The sequence below is a fragment of the Rhinolophus sinicus genome, linkage group LG01 (assembly GCF_036562045.2).
Source record: "Rhinolophus sinicus isolate RSC01 linkage group LG01, ASM3656204v1, whole genome shotgun sequence".
In the NCBI taxonomy this organism is placed as follows: domain Eukaryota; kingdom Metazoa; phylum Chordata; class Mammalia; order Chiroptera; family Rhinolophidae; genus Rhinolophus; species Rhinolophus sinicus.
The window spans coordinates 5,147,343-5,172,616 of NC_133751.1; the positions used below are offsets into that span (position 1 = coordinate 5,147,343).

At 39.9% G+C, this 25,274-nt stretch overlaps 1 protein-coding gene across 1 annotated transcript in view; it reads left to right on the plus strand.

Moving 5' to 3' along the window:
* The window catches only part of LCA5L (lebercilin LCA5 like), a 40,644-nt gene extending 22,793 nt beyond the window's left edge, over positions 1–17,851 (plus strand). Inside the window, exons 6-11 of the mRNA XM_074325282.1 lie at positions 1,259–1,773; positions 4,251–4,388; positions 13,072–13,156; positions 14,648–14,754; positions 14,928–15,045; positions 16,893–17,851. Coding sequence (XP_074181383.1) covers positions 1,259–1,773; positions 4,251–4,388; positions 13,072–13,156; positions 14,648–14,754; positions 14,928–15,045; positions 16,893–17,620 — 1,691 coding nt within the window. The 3' untranslated portion in view covers positions 17,621–17,851. The remainder of the gene's footprint in view (positions 1–1,258; positions 1,774–4,250; positions 4,389–13,071; positions 13,157–14,647; positions 14,755–14,927; positions 15,046–16,892) is intronic.
* The last annotated feature ends 7,423 nt before the right edge of the window (positions 17,852–25,274 follow it).

Genomic DNA, 25,274 nt, shown 5'->3' on the forward strand with positions numbered 1-25,274 from the left:
CACAGGTGCAAAGGCAGCGTCAATTATTGATGTGATACTGTGACGACAGTCAAATCCATGTGGTCTGTCATTGCCAAGATTCACATGCTTTATCCCCAGGAAGCACCCTGTTTCTTCCGTCCCAGGCAGAATCGCCTTTCCCATTCCAAACATATTAAGCCGTGTCCCAGAGAATGTGTCCACGCTTGGCCAGTAGCTTAAGATTAGGACCCCAGTGACGCTGGGCATGATGTTCCCTTGTCTCTCCAGGGTGAGGACCAGATAGTTTAGATTCTAGAATCCAGATTCAATCTCTCTTTCTCAGAATACAGACAGTCTACTATGTACACATGCACACACAGATGTGCACACATATGTACATACATATCACACAAATGCACGTAGACATGAGGCCGTAGTGTAGGCACGCAGACCTGGGTTCTGTCTCACCACTTACTAGCTCTGTGCCCACCGACCAGTGACATTACTAAGCATCAGTTTGTTCATCTTTAAAATGGGATAATAAAACAGTGATATACATACATTTCACATACTCAATTTCAATTACACAATCTTGCTGTAATATTGTTTAGATACTTTTTATTTAAAATGCCCTGCTCATAAGCCCCCTAACTATATTCAGTGTCCAGCAAAAGTAATGCAGGAAAAATTGTCTGTGTTGGATTTACTGAGAAATGGAATATCTGGATATATACTCCAAGTATTTGAATGTCTTTTTAAAAGGGTCTTTTTGAATATATGAGATCTTCATATATACCGTTGGGCTCTAATGTTACACTATACCCCATAACATAATTGTTAGAAGGATTAAATCAGATAATCCATATAAAGCATTTAGTTCAATGTCTGCTATATGGTAATAAATGCCATTATCATGATTTTTAATTTAGCTTTTATAAAAGAAATTAGTACAGCTTTCAGAGTCAAAGAACACCTGGTTTTCAATCCACTATGTCACTTTATGGTTATGTAACCTTGGACAAACAATTTGAAGTGTCTAGCTATAAAATAGACTACCACTGACCTTAAAGAATTAGGTTAAATGAGATATCTATATATAAGCCTGTATATAAAGTACTGGCCTAAGCATAGATATTCATTAAATGTTAGTTCTTTTCCCTTTTAGTTTTCATTGAGTATGTAGATGTGTGTAGGGGGGTGTTACACATACATTCATATTTGCATATCTATCTATCTATCTATCTATCTATCTATCTATCTATCTATCTCTAGTAAACTGGATTATCTGCTTACACAGGCCAGAAGGAAATCTCAGTTGGGAAAAAGCACAACTGGAACGCACCATTTTTAAATCCTAAAATCAATATGAGTACCCAAAGAAGAGATGCTATGACTCATCGCATCCTCTCAGCAAGGCTTAATAAGATTAAAGAACTAAAAAATGAATTAGCTGATATACATCGTAAATGGGAAGCCACAGTCATAGAAAACCAACTTTTGAAACAACTTCAGATTAGGCACTTGAAAGCTATAGGAAAATACGAGAATTCACAAAATAATGTACCTCAGATTGTGGTTAAACATCAGAGTGAAGTGAAAAATTTAAGGCAGCTACTTAGGAAATCCAAGGAGGAGGAAAGAACTGTATCTAGGAAACTTAGAGAAACAGACAGCAAATTACTGAAGACTAAGGATGCCTTGCAGGCACTGCAGAAACTTTCTGAAGACAAAAATCTTGCAGAGAGGGAAGAACTTACTCAAAGACTGGCTACTCTTACGACGAAAATGGAGGCAAATGACAAAACAATACAGGTCTGTATTTCAGAGGCCTACAAATGTTAAGGTCCCAAAAATTAAGACGGAGAGGGTGCACGTCCCTCTTGTGCCTGTGTGATGCAGCTCCGCAGGCCACCCTGACGCTGCTGTCCCCTGGGGGGCACGGAGCAGGGAGGGGGAGGCTTGAAGGAAAGACAGAAACAGCGCAACACTGGAAAGGTTCCTTCAGTTGGAGTGTGCAGGCGCTCATTCTGCGGATAGGCTCTGTATCTGAAGGTGACCCTTCTCTAAGACAGCCCAGCTACCGGTGTTAGGGGAGATTTTCCCCATGTTGGGTTGGGTTGGGTTGGGTTGAGTTGGTTTGGATTGGGTAAAATCTGTCTTAGAAACTAACCCTCTACTTCAAATTGTTTACTAAAAGGCTACTTCCCTAAAAACCTAATGGCGCATCTCTTCAGTCCCTCCCCTTGTATTCTCCTTCACCAGTTTGTCTAGTCACTACCACGTAGATATTTCTGGTATTTTAGAAATAGTGATTTCCCCCAGATAATACTCCTGGGAACAGAGGGCCGGGCAGGAGCTAAAATAATTGAAGACATGAATGGACTGATTTTCCTCAATGGTGCACGGTTGTCCAAAGCTTGGGGATTCCATTCTAAGGAATGATTTGGGAGAACATCTTGATTATATTCAGAATTCTGTCTATTTTCTGACATTTAGTTTTTGGTCTCTATAGACATAAACATATGAATGGAATTAATTTGTTGTTTAATTCCTTAATACATGATGGCAAAAGGAGTATTTTCTATAATCTTGAAATAAGAAAATATCAAGTTCATTTCATCCACTTTTTTATCTGTTATTTCTTCTTTGGTAAAATCCTCCTCTATTTGCAAAGAGAAATTTCTCACATAAAATGGATATGTGAGCTGCAGAAAATAATCAGGAATCTTGTTTGTACTGGTGTGAGCAGCACACCAAGTTTCCCTTATTTGAGCCTTTAGGTAGTTAGCATGTATTTGTCATGCAAAAGGAAACGCATTTTTATCTCATCTACATATTTTTACATGTACATGTTTAAGTAGTTCATGTTTCTATATAAGGAAAACCAAAAAGAATTCAAGAACTAATTGACTATTTTCTTATCAGAAGCACTTGGTTGCATGGGAAATTCCGTTTGATTGTAGGGCAATTTGGTTAAGGGCAAAATGTTGGTGCGCCAAAACATGTAGGTACTTTTTTAACGTTAATATTTTATAGGGAGTGGGATTTTTAGTGATTATTTTATCCTTTTTGCTTACCATACTTCCCACTTTAATGAGAAATTATTAATGTTATAATGGGGAAACCACACTTTATGAAGAAAAAAAAGAAAAAAGAAAGAAAAGGCCTTTAGCCAAGCCTCTGTCAAAGTCCAAATCAAACAGTTCTCCAATGAACTAGTTCTCATTCTGGAGAGAAGGCGATTATGAAAAAACAGCAAGTCCTATGTGTAGAGGGTGGTCGGCTAAATCAGCCCTCACACTGGCCTATAACTCGTCTGTGTGAGTGCAGCTCTGCGAGTTCCTATTATAAATTCCAGTCTCCGTTACCAGAATCGCAGTCCACAGTGGTCTGCACTGGTGCTGGACAGCCCTTTAGAAAGAGAGGCGTGAGAGATTTTTAAAGAATGCAGCAGGTTATCATCAGGTACCGCCATTTCATTCACCATCATTTCCTTAGAATGATGATGACAAAAACATCGATTCCCAGCTGGGGCCCCATGTCTGCCTGGGTTTTCTCCAAGGACTCCCGTTTCCCCACACATTCCAAAGCTGTGCACATTAAGTGAATCGGTGTGTCTGCCTTGTGCCAGTGTGAGAGGGTATGGGCGTGTGTGAGTGGCCCTGCGATGGAAGGGTGTCCTGTCCCCTGAGCTGCCGGGAGAGGCGCCGGCCACCCACCACCCTGAACTGGCATAAGCAGGTTGGGAAAGAATTCTCTTACTTATTTTTATTTATCTTTCTTAAATGTGTGTATAACTAACATGTATTTCAATGTTTAATATTGGAAGTGTTTTAGCCTGTGGTACTCTGGCTTTATTATATGTCACAGTTTCCGAGAACCTATGCAGGACATTAAGTGAGGACTTACTGTACACTCTGCCAAGCTAGCAGAATACTTCATTTCAACAGAACTGCTTGGGTTTAAAGTATGACATTGATGATATTTATTAATTTTCAGGATCTGTTCAAAAACGATTTTATAGCAAATTCTAAAATCTGAAAATCATTAGGTTCAAACATGTGATATTTATTCTCTCGAGTTTGGGTCTGGGATGTTTTTTGGCTTTGTGTGTGTGTGTGTGTGTGTGGTATATTATATTTAGTTCTACTATGTCCCCTATGCAGACCATCCACTAAAATTGCATTAAACATTTGTACTTTTCATAAGTGTAATTAGTTCCATTACAATTGAAGTGTTTAATAAAACTACACTGGTTACAGACTAGTTGAAATATATACTGATTTCAGAGCTTGGAGAAACAACTGAGGTTGAACAACAAAGCCTTCCATCGGCAGCTGGCCATTGAGAGCCAGAAGACTTCAGCAGCTCAAACCGCTAAAAACACCCTCCAAATGGAAGTGAAACACCTTCACCAAAAACTTAAGGTACTTCTTTTAAAGCAAAATGTAACAAATTTGTGAAATTCTGCTTCCCAAAATATCAGAGCTACTTATATATATCTTTTCATTATTTAACTTAAGGACTATGTTTCTCAAGTTACCTTTTTTCCCTATAATCATATGAACAGATTGAGTATCTGAAATTACTATTAATAAAATGCGTTAACAGCCTGGTGAATGTGTACTGTAATTAGAAAACTTAAAGCTCTATTCTATTTATTACTAGGACTTCTTGTTATTTTTATTTCATCACATGAAGTAATATTACTGTATTTTATTAACATTTTAATGGAACCCAAAATAAGTTTTAAACTTAAAAACTAACTTATAACATTAAAATATTTAGAGTAATCTTAGTATCCTATAAATTTATTTTAAAGTCTCATTTGCAAATATTCTTGTCAAACTGTCCTTTAAAGTGTGCTTTAGGGGAGCGTTTGAGAGCTGCTCTCTGGCATATACCGTCAATTTGGCTCAACTAAACTTATACAAATTCAGAAATAAATAAAAATAAGTGTGCTTTAAAAATGAAAATTAAAGATATTTTTTCAGACTTCTGCTATCTTTCTGCCTTCAAGATTTCTAAAATGTCCAACAAGTTGGAAAAGCTAGATAAATAAGATACTTAGGAAATATAGCTCTTCAAAGCCTCAACTAGTAACTCTAAGCTTGATTCTTTAAGACGTGAACTTTATTACCGTAGGTGGGGAATTCAGATTCCCCGGGAGCCTTGAGAGCGCTCAGGGCAGGGAAAGGATGTTAGGGAGAACATACAAATTCTCCCTTCGTAAAGTGGGGAAAGACTTGTTTCTTTCTTCTCTGGAATCTCAGGAAACTACAGAGAGAAGAATATGCCAGAAAATGGACATGACTGTAGCAACCAGCTTAGCTTCGAGACCCACTGGTCCAGGCAAACACACACACACTCATGGAGACGCTATCAGGGAATTTTGAAATCAATGCTGTGCTTTCATATGCAGCCATATGCATATGAGTAGTTTGCAGTCATTAAAAAGCAATTTTGACAGGAGAAATGCTTAATACTTAATGAAATACAGAAAAGAAAGATACATAATTCTATATATACAGTAAGATCCAAATTTATTTTTTAAAAGACGTGAACTTTATTACCGTGGGTGGGGAATTCAGATTCCCCGGGAGCCTTGAGAGCGCTCAGGGCAGGGAAAGGATGTTAGGGAGAACATACAAATTCTCCCTTCGTAAAGTGGGGAAAGACTTGTTTCTTTCTTCTCTGGAGTCTCAGGAAACTACAGAGAGAAGAATATGCCAGAAAATGGACATGACTGTAGCAACCAGCTTAGCAACTGAACAGAAGAGGCTTCAAGACCCACTGGTCCAGGCAAACACACACACACTCATGGAGACGCTATCAGGGAATTTTGAAATCAATGCTGTGCTTTCATATGCAGCCATATGCATATGAGTAGTTTGCAGTCATTAAAAAGCAATTTTGACAGGAGAAATGCTTAATACTTAATGAAATACAGAAAAGAAAGATACATAATTCTATATATACAGTAAGATCCAAATTTATTTTTTAAAAGAAGAGTATACATACCCTCACATGACGGATTTCTGTAGCTCTGAAAGAAGGAATGAGAAATCTATAGAGTAAAAGGGAATAATCTGCAGGATATTTTGATAAATGAAAAAAAGGAAGGCAGAGGAAAGTGTGTGGTATGCTACTATTTAAGAAAAGGGGGCAATACAAATATATCCACATACTTGCTTAGAGTTTCAAAAGAAAAACAAAAGTAGGATAACAATGGAAGCAGGAGGAGAAGAGAGTAGAAGGGACAGTTACAGAACCTAGATTTCTTGAATATCTTTTTGGTAGATTTAACTTTGGAACTATGTAAATATTTTTGCACAATTATGAAGCACAATGAAATGTAAAACGAAACAGAAAAGCATTCCCTAAAAATCGGAAGTAAAATGAAAAATATGAGCCCACTGTGTGCATTCCAGTTGTGACATAATGTCACAGAGACACCATTCCAAGCGACTTAAAACACATTGATTTTACTGCAGATGCCTAGTGAAATACATTCTTGGTGGTAGTGTTGTTAAGTTATTTGGAGCCTGTTGTGTGTATCTTCCGGGATACGGCACATGATGAATGATGTTTGTGTCATCGAGAACTGGGATTTGGGGAACGAAAGAAAGAAAATACAGAAGAAAGAAAAGGTCAAATAAAAACCCAGTAGTCCTGATTGTGAGTTGAAGTGCAAATATGAGTTTATGATATATGTTATCTTTAAAAATACATACATATTTCTTAATGTGACCAACTCAGTAGCAATACGTACCCCTAGTACCCAGATTATGGTCTTCAAATTCCATACCCCACTAAAAAGAACCAAGGTGCCTTACAAAAATTCTAGGTCTGGAGCTTGAAATGTACTGCACGAGCTGGGACATATTGTCATCCAAAAGCAAGGAAACTATAAAGAACTATTAGTGTGATATCAAGGAGACTCAGGAGCCATCTAGAATAGATTATTACTGGCCCAAGATGGGGCAATCTGAGCATCAGTAACCTAACTGCATGGATTGAAATTTATCAAATACATATAAATCCAAAAGTTCATAATGATACTTAAAAAAAACAAAAAAAAAAACATCTCAGTGATTAGTCACCTTTAGAAGATACCAGGGAACCAGCGCACTATTTCAGAAACTGGTAATAGAGGAAAAGAAACAATTATTTTTACCTTTCCTATACTCAGAGTAATCAAATAGTTGTGAGGCGGGAACAGCCTCCTTATATAAGCATTTCATCCGGGTGGTGAACACACAATGTGGTATGTAGATGATGTATTACAGAACTGTACACCTGAAATCTATGTAACTTGACTAACAACTGTCACCACAATAAACTTTAAAAAAATAAAAGCATTTCAATTAACAATGAAGAAGGAATGAGGGCATTAAAATATCACCATTGTGGAACTCCTAATGAATGACTGGATCTAAGCAATGATCATCAACGGCTGCGAGCATCACAAAAGAGAAACCATCAGCTATGTACTTCCTGGCTGATGCACACACCACCACCTGTGGAGTGCTCTTGCCCCCAAAACTCGACCTAGATCTGCTTAAATATGTAGACCTAACTACCAACTTAAAAGAAACACAGGAGGCAGGGGAAGCTGATAAACATCTCAGGGATCCAATCAGCAACATCAGATTGTGGGAAACTCTACAACACAAACAACCCAGTTTCTACAACAAATAAATAGCAAAGAGAAACAAATAAGAGTTGAGGATGGAAACTTATAGGTTAAAAGAAGCTATGAGAAAAATTCAACTAAAAAACAACCCAATTCAAAAATTGCCAAAGGACTTAAATATACATTTTTCCAAAGAAAATATATGAACAGCCAATAAGCACATGAAAAGATGCTCAACTGATCATTCGAGAAATACAAATCAAAACTGCAGTGAGATACCAGCTCATACCCATTAGGATGGCTACTATAAAAAAAATAAAGTGTTGGCAAGGATGTGGAGAAATTGTAGCCCTTACAAACTGTTGGTGAGAATGTAAAGTGGTATAGCCACTATGGAAAACAGTATGGCAGTTCCTCGAAAAATTAAAAATTCATGTGATCCAGCAATCCCACTTCTAGGTATATACCCAAAAGAACTGAAAACAGGGTCTCAAAGATATTTGTGCACCCATGTTCATAGCAGCATTATTCACAATAGCCAACAAGTGGAAGCAACCCAAGTGTCCACAACAAATGGATAAGTGAAATGTGGCGCGCGCGCACACACACACGCACACACACACACATACACACGCACAGTGGAATTTTAGTCTTAAAAAGGAAGGAGATTCTGACATATGCTACAACATGGATGAACCTGGAGGACATTATGAAATAAGCCAGTCACAGAAGAACAAATACTGTATGACTGCACTTAAATGAAGTAACGAGAGTGGTCAAATTCATCAAAATACAAAGTGGAACGGAGGTTACCAGGGGACAGTGGGAGAGAGAGAAGGGGAGTTGTTTAATGGTACAGAGTTTCAGTTTTCCAAGATGAAAAGAGTTATGGGGATGGATGGTGGTGATGGTGGCACAATAATGTCAGTATTTAATACCACTGAATTGTACACTTAAAAATGACTAAAATGGTGAATTTTATGTTACATGCACTTTACCACAATAAAAAAAAAAAAAACCACACCAATGGATTGTACACTTTGAAAGGGTGAATTGTATGGTACATGAATTATATCAATAAAGCTGTAATCAAAGTTTTAGAAGACGAAGAGACATTAATCTCAGTGTTCTGGACCTTGTTTGAATCTTGATTCAAACTTTTTAAAAACCCTTATAGGACATTTGGGAAAATGTGAAACAAACTAGATGTTTGGTGATATTAAGGAATTATTATTGATTTTTTGGGGGTAAGCGTAATGTTGCTATTGTGGTTAGGTTTTCAAAGGGGTGCCCTTGTCTGTTACAGATGCATACTGAAGTATTTACAGATTAAACGATATGATGTCTAGGCTTTGCCTCAAAACAATCCACAGCTAGGAAGTGAACTCAGAGAGGGTGGGCGTGTGGAGGGACACCGACGGGCATGAACTGTTCATTAGCGAAGCTGGGTCATTGGTTCTATACCATTCTACTTTTATATTTTTGGTATTTTTCATAAAATTTTTCAAAGAGAAAAATTATGTTTTGTGCTTTAAGAAGGAGTTGAAATGAGATCAAGAAGATGGGCTAAATACACGCTTTTCATCCCTTCCTGCCAAAAGTCATAGAAATGACAGAAAACACACTTTTAAAGTAACAACTCATATCCCCAGGAAGGATACCACGATTGTACCAGAACTGCCAAAGAATTTCTGGAAGATGAAAAGCAGGTTTTTTCATTTTTTGTTTTTGTTTTTGTTTGGATTGATAGAGAAACGAGACAGAGATCATCACAACAGAGAAAAAAATGCTGGACAGGTAATAGGAACAGGGACAAGCCATGCTCAGAATCAAGGCAGGTGATCAGCAGAGCTTGGGGCAGCCATTCTTGGGTTTGATGGAAGCAATGTCCTCAGACCCAGCAGTGCATTAGTCATTTAGGGAACTGTGAAAACTCCACTGCCCCGCCACACCCAAACCTATGAAATAGCATCTCCAGAGGTGGCCCAGGCGTCGGCAGATCTACTGCAGTCACGAGAGGTAGTTGCTTGAAACTACATTCACCCACAGGTAAATAGGGTTTCTGACTTGGGCTAAGAAAGACATTGTTCACTCTGGCCTCAACTGTCAGCGATGACAGACTGCATGGAACTTTCTTCCCTTCAAAAGCCCCCAGGGAAGTCATCAGGAAAAGACTCCTAGAGAAAATCGACGTACAATAGCAGAGAGAACTAGGGCAAGTCATCAGCAGACAGCAGAACTCGGGGTACATTTACTGAGGATGGAAAGGGGGTACAGGCATTATATGGATGAGCCAGAGCAGAAGCCACAGCAGGGGGTGCTTGGAGAGGCGTTTGTCCTGCAGTAGGCAGGTCTGGAGGACCGGAGGCGCTTGAGCCCTGGGGACCCACCCCTCAGCTTCACCTGCCCACCCTCCTCAATGGGCTCGCACAGCATCTGACAACCCAGCATTGGCCACCAGGCCAAAAGTCTGTGGTTCCTCCCCTGGAAAGTGAGAGAAGTGCTTGAGAAGAAATAGGGCAACTGGTGTAAATGCCAGTATCCCAGGGTAAAGCCCTTTAAATAAGCTCTGGAATTTGGGAGCCACTCCGTCAAATGACTCCCCTCAAAGTGAAGCCTGACAATCAGCAAGTCCCTCTGATGTCCCCAGAGCCAGCCTACCTTCCCATTCAAGAATGAAGCCCGCAAGGAAATGAGCATCACAACACAGCAGATAAATAATTAATCCAGCTCTTCCTTCTTCATTATGTCCAGGCAACCAGATCTACGAAGAAAGCACAAGACTAAGAAGAAGAACAGCTGACCCCAGGGGTTTCGTTTACTATCCCAGGACAGAAGACATTTATCCATAAAATAAGAATGTTATGAAAAGGGGAAAAAAATCAGAAAACAAGTGAAAATTAAATGATGATTACCAGCATACAAAATTCAAGAGTTAGAACATAAAGGAAATCTAGGGATATTGAGGAAATCTCCCAAAAACAAAGAGCCAAAAGACAGATGAAAAATATACAGAAAAAATGCTCGTATTTCATTTTTCCCACTATGCTTAGATTTCATGTGTGGGTTTTTGTTAAACCAGGCTGTCTAAATCACATTTGGGAGGGATAGCTATTTTAATAAGTATTATAATTAGAAAGTTGAATTCTTATCAAATGAATTTCAAGGACTGACCTGAAAAAAAAAAAAAAAGGAAAGGAAAAAAACGTGGAAGATAAATAAGACCCACCGGGAGTGTGTTATACAGAGTGATTTAAAACAACCCATTGTCATTTCCCACCATTCAGTCAGTAAAGCTATAGTTGCTTCCTGCGTTCAGGAACTGCTCCTGCCTTCCACCAGTCCTGTTCCATCTGGAAAGATGAGATCGCCTTTTATGCTTCGTGGTCATCCCTCATACTGACCCAAGCGGAAGAGGAATAGAAACATTAAGGATGTTTTAGGATCTTGACTGTTCTAGTTACTGTGGCTGCAAAGCATATAACTCCGCAGTTCAGTGACCTCAGAATGGCATCGCTGGTGGTGTTCATGAACCTACAGTTTGGGCGGGGCTTGTTCATCAGGGATGGTTCGTGTCTGCTGCTCCCGGCATCAACTGAGGTGGTTCAAAGGCTGGGGGCTGGGATAATCTCTAGTGTCACTCATACTTCTGCAGTTGGTGCCAACTGACAGCGAAGATCTTAGCTGGGGTGTTGGCCATAGGTGCCCTACATGCAGCACAGCCTTCATGTGGTGTGGGCTTCCTCACACCATGCCATGCGGCCGGGTTCCAAGGAGGAGGGGGAGAGAGAGACAGAGAGAGAGGAGAGACTCCATCACACAGCATCACTCCCGCCTCCATGTGTCAAGACAGCACGAAGGGAAGAGCATAGAAGTCATAGATGTCACCTCCGGACGGGAGTCACAAGGTTCTGGAAGAGCGTAGGGAACCAGAAATACTGCTGTAGCCATTTGAGGAAAACACCATGTGTCACATAAACACTGTCATTAACACTTGAGCTTGGGAGGGTATGGTCCCAAAGATCCCAAAATCTATTTCTCTACCATGAAACTCATTTCAAAGTCATCCAACACCACGTCTCGGCCCTGCTCCATTTCTAGTGTAGATGGATGTCAGCCTTCCGCAGCTCCCAGCTGACATCCAGGCGGCCAGCCTGCCAAAGAAGTGGTGTCTGTCAGACGTCGTTCCCTACCTACCCTTTTGGACGCCATCCACACTGACCTCAATATGGGCCCACACCAAACTCAACTCCCCTTTAACTCTGGCCTGACACCCTCTGAGCTTTCAAGTCGTCTTTCCTACATTCCACAAACATTCCATGGGCATCCCCACATGTGGGTTTTCCTTCTTATTGTTCCTCTTGCTTACTGATCGGACTCAACCACACCAGCATCCTAGGTCGTGCTCTGACCCTGTTGCCTTCCTCTGTGGGCCCAGCTCTGTGCTGGGTTCCCAGACTTACACCTCCATTCCCAGCATGAAGAACTGTCCTTCCTGGTCCTTCCTCTTGAGCCTGGCCATCCCTGCACCAGCCACCTCAGTCAGCACTTGTGGGTCTGCCTCCTTCCTGCTCTCGGCTGCTGAAGTCCACACTGATTGAGGATCCAGACCAAATCAGAAGATGTAACTGAATTTTCCAGATAATCAAAACTTGGCCCTCTAAAACATCAGAATCTTTCTTGTCTCTCCCCCACCCCTCACCCCCCCACCCCCACCCCCACCCGCACTTGAGGCCCCTTCCATCTGGGCCTTCCTCTCTAATCAGACAGTGGGAGACGCCCTTAATTCATATGCCCATCTCTCTTTGACTATGGTTTTAAGTAAATCTCAGTGATGTTGAGTCTCACAGGCTTGCCTCTTGATGTACATGTAAGAAGGGGTGTTTGGTATTTAATTAAATCTTTTTTTTTCCCCCTCATTAAACCAGCAGGATTTCAAATCTTTTGTGTTGCCAAGACTTTAGAAAGTCGCTCATGAGACTGAAAGCTGAACAATGATGTCTTTGTCGTAGGCTCTCCCCACCCTGCCTGGTAGAATGTTCTGTGCGGATGGAAACATGTCTTTACTGTCCAGTACTGTGGTCACCAGTCACATGTAAAATGGGTAGTGTGACTGAGGACTGAATTTTTCATTTTACTTTAATTAGTTTAAATCACAATGTGGCTAGTGGCCAGCATATTGTACCATGCAAATGTATGATGAAGTTCATGGCAGAAGCCCTGGGGAGAGAAAAAAGTAAAAGAAGCTGGCTCGGAACCTTTTCAAAAACATCGTCCCCATCACAATAACATTCTGTTAAAATGTACTTTTTGATGTCAGGAATCATATGTAATGACATGCTCTATTTCTGTTTCTACTAGAATTATAAATTTTATTCAAAGAGTGCTGAACTCACTTAAATCGTGTTTTAGAAGAAATCAAGGTTGTTAAAAGCAAATATTTATAGAAAAATCAGTATTGTGGTTCTCTTTAGGAGAAGGATCAAGAGCTTGAAATTAAAAACATCTATGCCAATCGGATACTTAGAAATTTACATGACAAAGAAGATTATCCCAAAGGTATGTTTTCATTATTTTTGCTCAAAATCTATTATCTAGTCAGATTTTCCTAACTTATATCACCAAAATAATGGATATTCTAAAAAATCATTTTATCAGGCGTTGGAACACATTTTGTGATTCTAAGGAGAATAATGAAACTGTGCTATGGTTGAAGCAGCCAGAAGAAAATAGAAATTCTTTCCCATCTTTCCATCTTCTGCTCAGTCCTGTACATTCTTTCTTCTGGAGGAATGAGAGAATGGTTCAGGTTGAAGCAAATGTCTGCCAAATACTGAACTTCCTAAGAATTTCTACTAGTCAGTGCGTGAATTTTAAATCTACTTCATTTAGGTAGAGTTTACCTCACTACAATACGCCCATTTCAAGTGTGCAAGCCAATGGGTTTTGACGAAGGCTCACAGCCATGTAACCACCCACCCAGACAATGACCTGTTCCATCTCCTCAGAAGCTCCCTCGTGCCCCCTTGGCAGTCAGTCGTCTCCACCCCTGGCCTGAGGCAATCACCAAGTCCCTTCTGTCCCAGCAGCTTAGTCTGCCTGTGCTAGAATTTCATTTCAGGGGAATGGTAAGTGGCTCTTCTTTTGCATCAGGCTTCTTGTGTCCAGCATAATGTTTTTGAGATTCACCCACATCGCTGTGATACAGTCAATAGTTTGTACCTTTTTATTGCCGTGTAGCGTTTCTTCCTCCAAAACAGGATGTATGGATTTTCTGCCCCACAAGATCTCCCAGCAAAACATTCTGCTCAGAACAGGGACAATAGGAACACACCCTTATTTAGAAGTAACGATGTGTTTACTTTTAAACACAACCACCTCACGTCCTTGCCTTCGTTTGCCTCTGGTTTGTTATCCAGAATAACAGCCAGCAGAGATGATGATATGATGAAATCAACCATGGGGTCACTTAAATGGGATAGTACTTCAGGGAAGGGGTCCTCTGGATTTCACAGCCATGCCCCCAGCCCAGGCCACATAACTGTCAGTGAGCAGGGGCTCCCACAGGCGATGGCGGTGCTTGCTGTCACTCAGGGGCTCCCACACAGGTGATGGTGGTGCTTGCTGTCACACTGGGACTACCACAGGTGATGACGGCAGCGCTTGCTGTCACGCAGGGGCTCCCACAGGTGATGGCAGCGCTTGCTGTCACACAGGGGCTCTCACAGGCGATGGCAGCGCTTGCTGTCACACTGGCATGTCTAGTTTTGGATCCCATCCGCAAGCAGGGACAGCTGTGTCCTCCAACAACACCAACCCATCCTAACGCCTGCTTGCTTTGGACTCTACCACTGTGACAGGCATAACCTTGGTGGCCCCAAAATGAGATAAAACAAGTGAAATAAGGAGGGGAGCTGAAAGTGACAAATGTTATACGTAGACTGAAAATTTTTAGAAAATACCTACTGTACTTTGTTTTACTACATTGTAGACCAAATCAATATTGCTTCCAAATGTATGTTTCTTATATAAAATGTGTCTGTTCTGTAGTTTCTTCAACAAAATCAGTACAAGCAGACAGGAAAAGTGTTTTATTTACGACTATGAGACACCAGGAAACCCAAAAACCAGAAGACGGTCCATGTTTGACAACTAAGGTACAACAAACTTAAAATCTTGCCATATCTAATTAAACATATCTTTACAAAAATAAACTAGGCTATAAACAGTCACTTGTTCTATACAAAAAGTGTATTAATTGAATAGAAGACAATTTAAAATAATCTGTACCCCCCCAAAAAATGTGTTTTGCCGCTCTTCTAAATTATAGGGTAAAAAGACAAAAGGAAACACTGGTCATAAAGAAAAATCAACTGACATCGTCCAGGCGATTCCTCACTATGTCAGTAACCCGCCAAACCAAGAGGATTCCAAGAGAAAATATGAAAGTAACTTTAACAACTTTTATAATTCTTTATTCTTACTTGATTTTTGTAAGTTGCGAATGACTATACGCGTGTATAAAAGTATACGTAAAACACATATACAGTTTAAAGAATGATTATAAAGCCAACGCGGGTAGCCCCTCCCCTGCTTAGGAAACAGGACGTCAGTGTACCCTAGAACACGTTATGGGCCCTTCATAAGCACATTCCCTCCCTGCCCACGAGAAACATCCACAATCTTCAATTTTCCGCCAGTCATTCCCTTGCTTTCCCCACAACTCCCTATCTTTGTATGTATCCTTAAACGTGTGCAGTTCTGAAAACCTGAGGCGCAAACCCAAACCCGATGAGTAAAGGGCAGCACTGCCACCAGTGAAAACTAACTGCAGACGACCAGGCAGAGAAAAGCTGAGAGGCTCCAGCTCCCCAGAATGGAAAGGGGCCCAGTCAGGCCGGGGTCCTGCACCATCCTCTGTGTAGAGAAGCCATCCGCCCAGCACCTGACTGGGGAACTGTGAGTCCAGGTCCAGGAAAAGGGTTTCTGGGGGAGTGAGCTGCTCAGCGATCCTGTTCCGATCACCTGAGCTCACCACCAGCTCTCAGAATGCTTCTGTGGGGCGAAGTAGACAACGCAGCCCACCCAAGCTGCAGCGGTGACAGGGAGGGCAAACCTTCACCAGCATGGGCCCAGGGCCCACTCACCTGGCATTCGGTGCCAGGATCTCGGTACTGCCAGCCCTTAATCCTTAAGGCTCTTAGCCTCTGGTCTGGTGGCCCTCTGCCTCTGGTGCACAGCTGTCATTCTGGTATCTCCTTCACCACTTCCCTGCAGGTTCCTGTCACACCCCAACCCCTCAGTCTACTGGGCCTTCTGTTTCCTAAACCATGTCCTCTTCTGTCTTGGTAAAGGCCCTCATGTCTACCAGCTTCTTAAGAATGGGTGCGTGTAAGGTAAATTTGTGTACCTTTCATCTGGAAAATATCATTATTCTACCCTTCTATGTAATAATTGGCTAGAAAGAAAATTCTAGGTTAGAGATCATTTTCCTTCATAACTTTTAAGACACTGCCTCATTGTCTTCATGTTCAATTATTGCTAAATAATTGTGTGGATGAAACCCCACACAGCGGGTGGTAAAGAACAGTCACGTAAGAACATTTTCCCTGTCAGGGCATTTCATCTACCTCATTCTTTACTACAACTGTCCAGAATTCCACAGGCTACGCACACCATCATTTATTTCCCTATGACCCCTCTGACAGACATGTGGAATGTTTCGCTGTCACTAAACCATGCTGCAGTACACATCCTTGTGCTACGTATCTTTGTGGGGTTTGGTCCTAGAAGTGTGGAGTTGAGTCTAAGAGCGTGTTTGCTTAAAATTTTGACAGATACTGCCAAACTGCCATCCAAATAAAGCTATACCAATTTACACACCCACCAATGGGGAACAAAAGTTCCAATTTCCCCATATTCTCTCCAGCTTTGGAAATCACTTGCCAATTGGATGGATGAAAAATATTCTAATTGTTTTGACTGGCTCTACATCCAGTTAGGGCTGTTTGAACATCTATTAATAACTTATTAACAAATTTTAGTTTTTTTATGAATGTCATTTTTCTTTTGGTTTCTTAAGTCTCATTTATTTGGTATGTTCTAGTGGAATATAAATAACATTTTATGCTTGTTAATAGCACCTTTTCTATATTGTAGTGTTGCATGCATTTATTTTCTTACGTTGTTTGTCTTTTTAATGTGCTTGTCAGGAGGTGTAGATAAGTATGGTAAACATGCATGCTACCCTGAAATAAAAGTCCATTTTAAAGCTAAACTGATTTTTCTAATATAGATTTATCAAAGGAAGAGGAACATTCGGAAGTACAGCCACCTCTGGAGAATACTGGAAGACAAGGAGACAAAAAAGATCAAGAAAAGAAAACCACTTTAGCAAAAGAAGAACAGGAAGTGCCACCAAAAAGAATTCAAGTCGTTCATCCTGAAAGGGAAGGCCCCCCGGAACATGAGGCAGTAAGAGAAAAGTTTAAAAGAAGCCTACAAATAAATGATATGGATGAGATACCTAATAAAAATGCTGCTCCAAATACCAAAATAGCCCCCAAACAAAGAAAGCATTATTCATTCACAGAAGCTATTGAAAATTTGCATAATGGTCTTCCTGCTTCCGGGGGACCAGCCAATCACAGTACGTCCAAAAGCAATCACGGTCCGGGCAAACATCGCGGGGACGGGGAAGACCTGAGGCCAGAGCTCCCCGTTAGCGGGTACGAGCCCTCTTTTGGTAAGCCTTCCAGAACAAAAGCAAAGGATACCACTTACAGAGACAAGAAAAGCAGTCTAATGGAAGAGCTCTTTGGATCAGGTTGTGTCTTTAAAGATGACCAAACAAGTACTGCGATCATTAAAGGGTCTGAGGAGACTCTGAAAAGTAAGAGGATGCATCATCTATCTCCTAATCAGGTCTCCTCCGGCCATGCTTTTGGAGATTCTAAAGTAACTGTGGTCAATTCTTTTAAGTCATCTTCACCCACAGAAGAAAAAACCAAAATAATTATTTGAATAAAATCAATATTCTAATACATTCTGGTTTGATATTCTGGTTCTTTTGCTCCTTTAATCTCATAATTGTGTGTGTGTGTGTGTGTGTGTGTGTGTGTGTGTGTGTGTGTGTTCAGTACTTAAATTGACTGGATAATTAAGGCTTTGTTTTATTGCTAATCTAATTCTTAAAATCCATTGTATATTAGACAATGACATTACAAATACAAAATTACGTATTTTCCCTACAACTGAAACATGTCCATTATTTTTGGAAGAGCGATTTATTACATGCCTTTAATCTTCTATGGTACTCCGTAGCTCGTAAGTCTATGCTAGTCAACCCAAGATATACATATCTCATACACATAAGAATGTTATCAGCAATCAAATTGTGTTCTAACTTAAAAAAAGGGAGGCAGCTTGGAAAGGGTGATCAGAAGACTATTTAAAAAAAATAAATTACAAAATCTGATTATGAAGCTTGGTTTTATGAAAATTATTTTTGTGTTCTCTTATTCAGCTAAACTGGGCATCTAATATCCTGCCTTTGTGGGTGACACTTACCTCGTGTACACCTAAGATTCAATATTTTTAAATTTATATTTGGTGCATACCTGTACCTTGACCTTTTTCTGTTAATCTTTTTCTTTAACAAAAAGCATATACCATGTTTCCCCAAAAATAAGACCTACCCGTATAATCAGCTGTAATGCATCTTTTGGAGCAAAAATTACTATAAGACCCGGTCTTATTTTAATATAAGACCTGGCCTAATACAATATAATATATATATAACATAATATAACATAACATAACATAATATAATATAATATAACATAATATAATATAACATTAGTACCAGGTCTTATATAAGACCAGGTCTTATATTAATTTTTGCTCCAAAAGACACATTAAAGCTGTTTGTCCGGCTAGGTCTTACTTTCGGGGAAACATGGTAGGTATAATTAGTGTCCACTCAAGTTAGCTGCTTAGTCCCAAATAATATATTAATTATACTTAGAATATTTTATTTAGGACTATACAAAGGGGCTTTGTATAGTCCTAAATAAAACAGGGATATTAACATATTCCCAATGTTAATCAGTTAACTTACTTTCATTTATTTATAAAAGCAACTTATTTATAATTTAGATAATACTATCCAAAGATGTTTATGGGTTGGTGTATAATATTAACAAACTTTTAAAAACTGAGAATAGAAAATAAACTTTAAAAAGGGATTACAGGTCATGGTGGGAAAAGAACTGTATTAAAACCAAAGAGGAGATAAATACTACAATTGCCAAAAACTTTAATCTTTATAAAAACTACAGTGGAAAAAAAGAGAGAAGGAGAGTAGGGGGCAAGAGGGAGGGTGGAGAGTTAGAATTCTCATAGGCTTACACAGGGAAATACACAGATGAACATGAAATGACAAGTGCCTAGCCCTACATTCTGGAGAAATTTACTGAAAGAACTCTTCGAAATGGTATATTACAATGTCTATTCCTGCTTTACAGCAGATGGAGGATTTTTCAAGGGATCTTTTCTTATGCCTGCCCCACAACAAAAACACAAATCATAACATTAAATCAGAGCTATCGAAAAGTGCTTCTGTAGGAAACTATTTAATAAAAATATAATCTAAGCCTGTTACTTTCTAGTCATCTAATTAAGATTATTTTTTAAATTGTAGCTTACGAAAAGTTACAGGGTAATAAATGTAAATGCTGACTTTTTCTCTGAGGAAGGAGATTGTGGCCAATTTTTCATTTAGTTTTTTTTTTTAATTTATTGGGGTGACAATTGTTAGTAAAATTACATAGATTTCAGGTGTACAATTCTGTATTACATCATCTATAAATCCCATTGTGTGTTCACCACCCAGAGTCAGTTCTCCTTCAATCACCATATATTTGATCCCCCCTTACCCTCGTCTCCCACTCCCCCTGCCCCCTTACCCTCTGGTAACCAGTAAACTGTTGTCTGTGTCTATGAGTTTCTGTTTCTCATTTGTTTGGTTCTTTTGTTGTTTTTGGTTTATATACCACATATCAGTGAAATCATGTGGTTCTCTGCTTTTTCTGTCTGACTTATTTCGCTTACCATTATACTCTAAAGATCCATCCATGTTGTCACAAATGGTCCTATATCATCTTTTCTTACCACCGAATAGTATTCCATTGTGTATATATACCACAACTGCTTTATCCATTCATCTATCGAAGGACATTTTGGTTGTTTCTATGTTTTGGCCACCGTAAACAAAGCTGCAATGAACATTGGAGCACACGTGTCTTTATCGCTAAATGTTTTCAGATTTTGGGGGTAGATACCCAGGAGAGGGATTGCTGGGTCATAAGATAATTCTTAGTTTTTTGAGGAACCTCCACACTGCCTTCCATAGCGGCTGTACCAGTCTGCATTCCCACCAACAGTGTATGAGGGTTCCTTTTTCTCCACAGCCTCTCCAACACTTGTTACTATTTGTCTTGTTGATGATAGCCATTCTGACTGGGGTGAGGTGATATCTCATTGTGGTTTTTATTTGCATTTCTCTGATGATTAGTGATGAGCATTTTTTCATATGTCTATTTGCCATTTGTATGTCCTCTTTGGAGAAATGTCTCTTCAGGTCCTCTGCCCATTTTTCAGTTGGGTTGTTTTTTTGTTGTTGAGTTGCATGAGTTCCTTGTATATTTTGGATATTAGCCTCTTATTGGAGGCACTGTTTGCAAAAATCTTCTCCCATTCAGTTGGTTGCCTCTTTATTTTGTCAATGGTTTTGCTGTGCAGAAGCTTTTAAGTTTCATATAGTGCCATTTGTTTATTTTAGCTTTTACTTCCCTTGCCTTTGGAGTCAAATTCATAAAATGCTCTTTGAACACAAGGTCCATAAGTTTAGTACCTATGTTTCCTTCTATGCAGTTTATTGTGTCAGGTCTTATGCTTAAGTCTTTGATTCATTTAGTTTCAGTGTATTTCCTACTGTGATTTTCTATAATGAACGTAACTTCATACATAATCAAGAGGAAAAAAGTGTTTAAAGTAAAAAGAGATCCATTTCCTGTAGTCTGGTAGACAAGGTACTCTGGCACTCCTGCTATAAAAAGCTAAAAATACTGTATTAACTCTGACAAACATGTTTTTAATCAATTGTTCAGTGGTAAACCCTGAGTGAAAGGAGGCCCCAGGAAGGCGGCTAAGCAGAGCTCTGAAGTCAGCGTTTCCTTAAAGGGTGTTTGCCAAAACTGGAGAACTGAATATCCAAAAAGAGTCCAGGACAAAACCCAGAGGACAAAATCAGTCAGCCCAAATAGGGGCCTAGTAGAAGGCCCCTCCTACAGAATATGGGACACCCAGGGCCTCCAGCCACAACAAGCTAAGAAAGTTGTCTTCAACTCTGAGACTCTGTAGCCGGTCAGCCCGCACAGTCTGAAACTGGATGACCTAGGTGGTGTCTATAACCTAAAACTAAAGTTTAAAGTATCCCCAGAGCAGGAACAATGCAAATCCTCTCTGGAAAAATCTATTTTTAACCCAGGCCTCAGGAAACTCCCACAGATAAAGAAGAAAAAAAAACCTTAGAGTCCAAAAAAAAATCACAAAACACAAGAAAAGGTGCGAAGAGGAACAACAGATATCACGACCAGATCTGCAAAGCCTCCCTCCACATATTGGAATTATTATATGCAGAAAATAAAATCAATGTTTAAAAGAAGAAGTTTTTGAAAATATGAATACAAAAGAACTTCAGCATATGTGACAAAGAACTCAGAAGACATACAATAATTTAAATTAACTCAACAAACAGGCTTAACAGCAGATGAGACCAGAATGGAGAGAGTAAAATCCATTTTACTGATCGGTATCACAGCACAGAGACACAAAGAGGAAATAGGAGAGGAAGGAAGTTAACAGACATGAACAGAGTGAAAAGGTCTAACATTTATTCAGTTTGTGACAAAGATGGAAGAGACTGGAGCAGGGCTAAATCTCTAAGATAAGGCTGAAAACTTTCCAGAGCTGACAAAAGATACCAACCCACTGATTTTACAAAGCCGAAGAAATTCCCAGCAAAATAAACAGAAATTGAAAGAAAAAGAAATTCTCACCTCACTAGATCATGATGAAACTGCAGCGCCACCAAAGGCAAAGAGAAAATCTTAAAAGCAGCCACATAATGACAGGCAGCTTAGCAGCAAAGGAATAACCACACTTCTCAGTACCAATAGAAGGCAGAAAACAGTGGAACAGTTAGTGCTTTCAATATGCTGATATCCTAGAATTGCATCCTCTAAACTATCAGTAAGGAAGAAACATACACATTTTCAGAGAACAAAACAGTTTGCCACCACCAGAACTTCACTAAAGGAAATTCGAAGGCAGAGGTCAGCAAACCTTTTCCGTAAAGGACCAGATAATAAATATTTTAGGTTTTACAGGCCATATACCCTGTCACAACTACTCCACCACTGTAACATGAAAACAGCCATACGTAATACGTAAACGAATGAGCATGGCTGTGTTCCAGTAAACAAGCAACAGCCTATAATCCCAGTCTAACCCCTGTTTCAACAGGTAAACTTCAGGCAGAAGGAAAGTGATTTGAGATAAAAGGTCTCATATGCGAGAGCAGTAAATGTAACTCTAAACAAACATCACTGTTTTATACAATCATCTATGGGGTTACAAAACAGTAAGATACAGCCAAAGTATCATACATGTCACATAAATATGACAAGAGTAGCATATATTATACATTAGGAGGGAGGCACTGAAGTTCAAGTGTTATGAGTCTTACATCGCTGAAGACAGTAAAATATTAACTTTGAGCATTGATAAATTTTCTAGTGTAAGCACTAAAACAAAAAGCAAGTAACTTCAAAATGTAAGGAGGAAACAGATGTGAGAAAACAAAAGGCAGTTGTGAGATAATAGGAAGCATATATTGGTCTCTGCCCCAGCTCCTGGCACAAAGCTCCTGAAACCTTATCGTTTCCTAAGTGATTAGATCACAAGGAGCATCTTTGGTTCTAATGTTTGGTCTTTGACCCCAGTTCCTGGCACAGGGCTCCTGAAACCCTGGTCATTCCCTGGGTGAGGAGTGTCTTAGTTCTGCTGAGGTGACTGGGAGGGCACCAGGATGGCTCCTGGATGAGGGCTGGTCACCAGAAAGGACAAGCTATGGTCATAGGCTGGGAATTTTTAGTCCCACCCAGGAGACAGGAGAGCTGACCATGGCGTTGATGATCGAACCTGCCTACGTGAGGAACCTCCATGAACCCCAATGGCGTGAGGGTCGGGGAGCTTCCGGGTGGGTGGGCACCCGGCGACCTGGGAGGTGGCACTTCCATGGGCCCCACCCTACGCATCTCTCCATCTGCGTGTTCATCTGGGTCCTTTGTCTTATCCTTTTCTAATAAGCCCATAAACAGTAAGTAAATGGCTTTCTTGAGATCTTATTTGCTCTAGTAAATTAATCAAACCTGAGGAAGGAGTCGTGGGAAACTGATTTACAGCCAGTCAGTCAGAAGCACAGATGACAACCTGAATTGCGACTCACTTCTGAAGTGGGGTAGGAGCAGTCCTGTGGGACTGAGCCCTTTCCCTGTGGGATATGACACTATCTCGAGGTAGGCAGTATCAGAATTGAGTTAAATCGTTGGATACCCAGCGGGTGTAGCAGAGACTTGCTAATTATGGGGTAAAAGCCCCACACATCTGGTGACAGGAAGTGTCAGAAGCGAAATGTTCTGTGTGAGTGTGGTAGTGTGAGTAATAAAGGACACACGCAGGAGAAACACGGGAGGAAAGAACTGTAGGTTTTCCTAAAACAGCAAGAAAGGAGGACAAAGAAAACAGAAAAAGTGGAAATAAAAGCACAAGGTAAGACGACGTAAATAAACCCATACATATCAGTAATTTCAATAACTTTAAATGGACTATATGTTCCAGTTAAAAGACAACATAAATTGGATTTTTAAAATACAGCTATGTACTATTGATACACATATCGAAGCCACTGAGATACAGAAAGCTAAAGGGTGAGAAAAGGTAAGCCACGCAAATACTAGCCAAATGAAAGCTGGTGTTGCTCTGTAAGTATCTGTATTGAGAGAGAGAGAGAGAGAGAGAGAGAGAGAGAGAGAGAGAGAGAGAGAACCCAGACCTGAAGGCAAAAATTATGACTAGAGATAACAGGCTGCTGTAAGGCAATAAAGAATTAAACCCCCAGGATATGCGCTCTAAACAATACATTTAACAGTAACTTGAAAACATAAGGCAAAAATTGACAGAACTGCCAGTCGGCATCATGGTCTGAGGTTTTACATACATGGTCCTAATGGAAAACCACTGTGTGATTTTTTTTTTTTTTAGTTAACTATTTCTGAATTCTGACTTAAGACACGTAGGGAGGAGTCTAAAAAGCCTAAGGAACCGTCTCTGGCCCTGATGGCACTGGCGGCGTCACTGGAAAGGAAACCCTTTATCACAAAAAATACCTAAAACACTAGGAAAAATCAACACAACAGCAGACACCACAAAGCAGTTGACAGATCAGTCACAGAGGTAATACTTACAACGTTCAGACAAGAAGGAAAAAGAATTTCTATCATGTAAGGTGCTCAGAGAAGGCTTCATATATAATCTCAAAGGTCCACTAAAATACATACAGATTGGAAGGGAAGGGAAGGTCAGCACGCGCACACACAAGCACACACACACACACAGTTGCAAATGTAAGAAAAACCATACAAGGCTAGTTTGACCAGCATTTCAGCAAACTTGTGCCGCCAACCAGAGTATCCTATTAACCCCACACAAAAATGATTGTGGATTTGTATATAAAAAGATTTTCTTGCTTGATTTACTGTAAGTATAAAGCAAACAACTGGCATGAAGAGAGCCTTAGATATTTTAAATCAAACAGATGTCTATTTCATATAAAGCTATCCCCAGTATTTTTAACCAGACCACAAACCTACTGCTATCCATAACATACAGAAAAAAGGAAAAGCACAAACGCTACCAGCAATCTCAGCTCTCAAGGGAGAATGTGCTTCCTTACTCCTTTTCTGTACTTTCCAAGTAGGATTTAAAAAAAAAAAAAAAAAAGCAGGAAAGTTATTCTTTTAGGTACTACTTTTATAATTTTAAAAGATTTTATTTTAAAAGCACACATCAATATTCATCAGTGTATGGAATATCATTGGAAGAATCATAAGAAACTGGTAACAGTGGGAAACTGGAAAATTGGGCGCCATCACAAGAAAGGGTCAGAAAACATACTTTCCATTGCACTCCTTTTTGTATCTTTTGACTTCAGTACCATGTTTATTATCTATTTAAAAACAAATACAGTTTTTGAGGAACCACAATGATGTGAAACAGGACAGACATTTAACCATATTGAATCTTCACAAACTATTCATGTACATGGAAGGGGTAACAGCTGTGAACTGTACATCTTTTCCTCTGGCCTCAGTGACATTTCTCAAAATTCTAGCAGCATTAACTGAAAGAGTAGATCCTTAGGAGATAAATAAGAGCCTTGTCGGGGAGGCTGTGCCGATGCATGTCCACGGACGTCCCTGGGCATGCTGCACGTGGCCGCCCGACTGCGACTGCACCACCTGCCATTTGTGCCTGCAGCTCCTGAAAATGGGTG